At 39.0% G+C, this 2,794-nt stretch overlaps 1 protein-coding gene across 1 annotated transcript in view; it reads left to right on the top strand.

Moving 5' to 3' along the window:
• The window catches only part of LOC118736001 (translation initiation factor IF-2-like), a 16,704-nt gene extending 14,556 nt beyond the window's left edge, over positions 1-2,148 (top strand). The window contains exons 2-3 of the mRNA XM_036466106.1: positions 1,174-1,308; positions 1,366-2,148. Coding sequence (XP_036321999.1) covers positions 1,174-1,308; positions 1,366-2,148 — 918 coding nt within the window. The remainder of the gene's footprint in view (positions 1-1,173; positions 1,309-1,365) is intronic.
• The last annotated feature ends 646 nt before the right edge of the window (positions 2,149-2,794 follow it).

Here is a 2,794-nt window from a genome sequence, read left to right as displayed (position 1 = left end):
ATATGAAAAAAGCACTCCAAAAATCCGTACATCTTGACGCAGAGCTAAATATCCGTACGTTGAATCCGTACGACCATTTTTAACCCTGCAAATACTTACCGTACGAAAAAAATCCGTACTTCTGACAGGGCTGGGAATCGCACGTATTGAAAGTTGCGGTAACCGTGTACGCACTGTAAATATTTTTGATCGGACAAAATGAAATTAAGTTACGAGCAATTATAAGGGTCAACCTATGAAAGCCCAGAGTTTGAAGGGGTATTAAAATTCTAAGTATTCATATTTTTTGTGCTTCATTAAATCTATAACTTTAGTAGTCACACAGTGTTATTATCCCGACGACATCCTTGACGGTGGTACCAGGGGGGAAACCGTACATAACGGTAGAAGGTTTATTTTCGGTTAAAGTCTAACACTGATAACTTAGTTATTAAAACCGACGAATAGTTTTATATCAACTTCTGTGTACTTCTATTTTTGTGTTTTCGTACAACATACCTCTATTAGTTAGAATAATTTTAATTTTAATTTTGTGTGTCCCAGATGCTTTTGCTCAAGCGAGGATTGGACCAGACCTATCAGTAATGTATGTATTGTCTGGGAAAAGATTCAGTTGGTTATTTTTATGTAACTTGCTGACTTTAGCCTTTACAAATTGGGCAGCTATGGGAACATCGTACTTTCTCGCAAAACAAAACCATTTGAGTAAATCCTTTTTTGGTACTCACACCGTTTTAAAGTTTGCCGTTTCCCAAGTCCGGCTTCTATATTTTACAACGCTTTTATCAACTTGCAATGTAGTGTGTCCAGACCACAATTTATACTAGCCGTCATCGATTCGCCACTTCGCTGCTCGCTATGTTTGAGTTCCGGTCGCTTAACGAAAAATTTGCATGTGAAAGCAACAACAAAGTTAGCTGGCAAATATGGACGATAGCGAGTTTGGTTATACCTCATTAATTCGCCATCTTCTCGCCGGACTCAATGTTTCCAAGTTTTTCCGAGGATATTAGACGAGTTTTACTATTGTGAATAGTTGAAATGTGAACTGTCAAGCGGTACAAACGAAAAATTGTTATACAAATAACAATGGCAACGGAGGACAAATCGTAACTAATTGATTGTGGTATTTCTAAATATTTATTACTACAAACTAATAAAATTGTTTTGCAGAAAACGGAACGTGTGGACCGTAGTAGAAATCAAGGGATTGCTGAAATGCTACTTGGCAAGAAAGGAGGAGTTCCTACATGCGAGAAAAAAGCGAAATGCTTATGCCCACGTCTTGGAAGACATGGTGGTTTCACCGTAAGTTTGAAGTGTAATTTTGGATTGTACAAATCTAAACAAAAAAAAATTATCTAGGATCCATCGACGACCCCAGTAGCCTTAGAAGGAAAGATGCGCACTCTGTTGTCTGCATACAAGTGTGCAAAAGACAACGCAAGCAGAACCGGTGCCGCACCATGCATTGCTCCGAACATGGATGAGATGGAGGAGATTTTCGGATACAGTGCGCTGCTTTCCAATAACCACACGCTTAATGTGGGTCGTTGTCGAGCACAACCAGTTGGAACGCCACCACCACCTCAACAGGCAGATTCCCCACAACCAGCACTACCCTCACGTCCGATAGCATCATTTTCACAGCCCCCACTGCCCCACCGTCCAACAGCACAGCCATCAAGATCCCTGCTGCTAGCACCACCCCCAAGTCCAGCAGCATCAGCACACCCAGCAAGATCCCTACTCCTAGTACCGTCCCAACGTCCAGCAGTTTCACATACAGCATCAGCACTATCTGCGTACCCAACAACATCCCCACTTCTACGAGCATCTCAACACCCAACAACATCCCACCTTGCAGCAGCATCCCCATACACAGAACTATGTCCGCAACCAATATCCCCACAACCGGCTGTTTCGCCGTCCCCACCTACATCCCCACATCCTGAATCATCTCAACAACCACCATCCCAAGAAGCAGAATCGCCACAACCAGTAACATCAAAACGTCGCAGGAAAACAGCTCGAGAAAGATATTACGAGGAAAAACTTATATTAAAAGAAAGGAAGTTAGAGGAGAAGAAAAGATTCCACGATTCGGTAGTGAAAATGATGAGAGAAGTAGAAATGAAAAAAACTTGAACTACTTAAAAATTTAAACAAATGATTTTTTTTTTTGAGATTAATTTAATTATGCATTTTGATTTTTATTTACCTTAAGTATTTTTTCCAATGAATGTGATATTTTTCTTTTATTTAACTTAATAAAATGGATTTTTTATTAAATTTAAGACAGAAAATTTTGGGTACTTTTTCTTAAATCAAATTATGCTCCTGCAAATATTCGAACAATAAATCTCGTCTATTCCCATTTGCATGGTAATTGTCTTCAATAGGTTCATCTTGCAAATTGTATTCCGACATTTCGTTCTGAACAAATCCAATATTTAAATCATCAAATATTATACATATATTGTGTAGAATACACGCACTAACATTTATATTGAGAACAAAACATAAATTTGTTTGCTCAGTAAAATGTAGTAACCTTCTAAAGCGAGTTTTTAATAAGCCGAAAGCGTTTTCCACAACTATTCGAGTAGAAGAGTGTAATTTGTTGAAGTTTCTTTGCGATTCCCTCAAATTGCCGTAGTCCTTAAATGGAGGTACCAACCAACTTGTAGCGGGGTAAGCCGAATCACCCAAAATGAATGAGTCATTCGGAAATAAACTTTCAGGTTCAGACTGCGCTGTAGCAAAAAGATTTGACCTACGAAGAACTCTACTG

The sequence above is a fragment of the Rhagoletis pomonella genome, unplaced genomic scaffold, assembly GCF_013731165.1.
Source record: "Rhagoletis pomonella isolate Grant_MI unplaced genomic scaffold, Rhpom_1.0 Rhpom_scaffold_00003, whole genome shotgun sequence".
Lineage (NCBI taxonomy): Eukaryota > Metazoa > Arthropoda > Insecta > Diptera > Tephritidae > Rhagoletis > Rhagoletis pomonella.
This window is presented reverse-complemented; position numbering and strand designations above follow the sequence as displayed.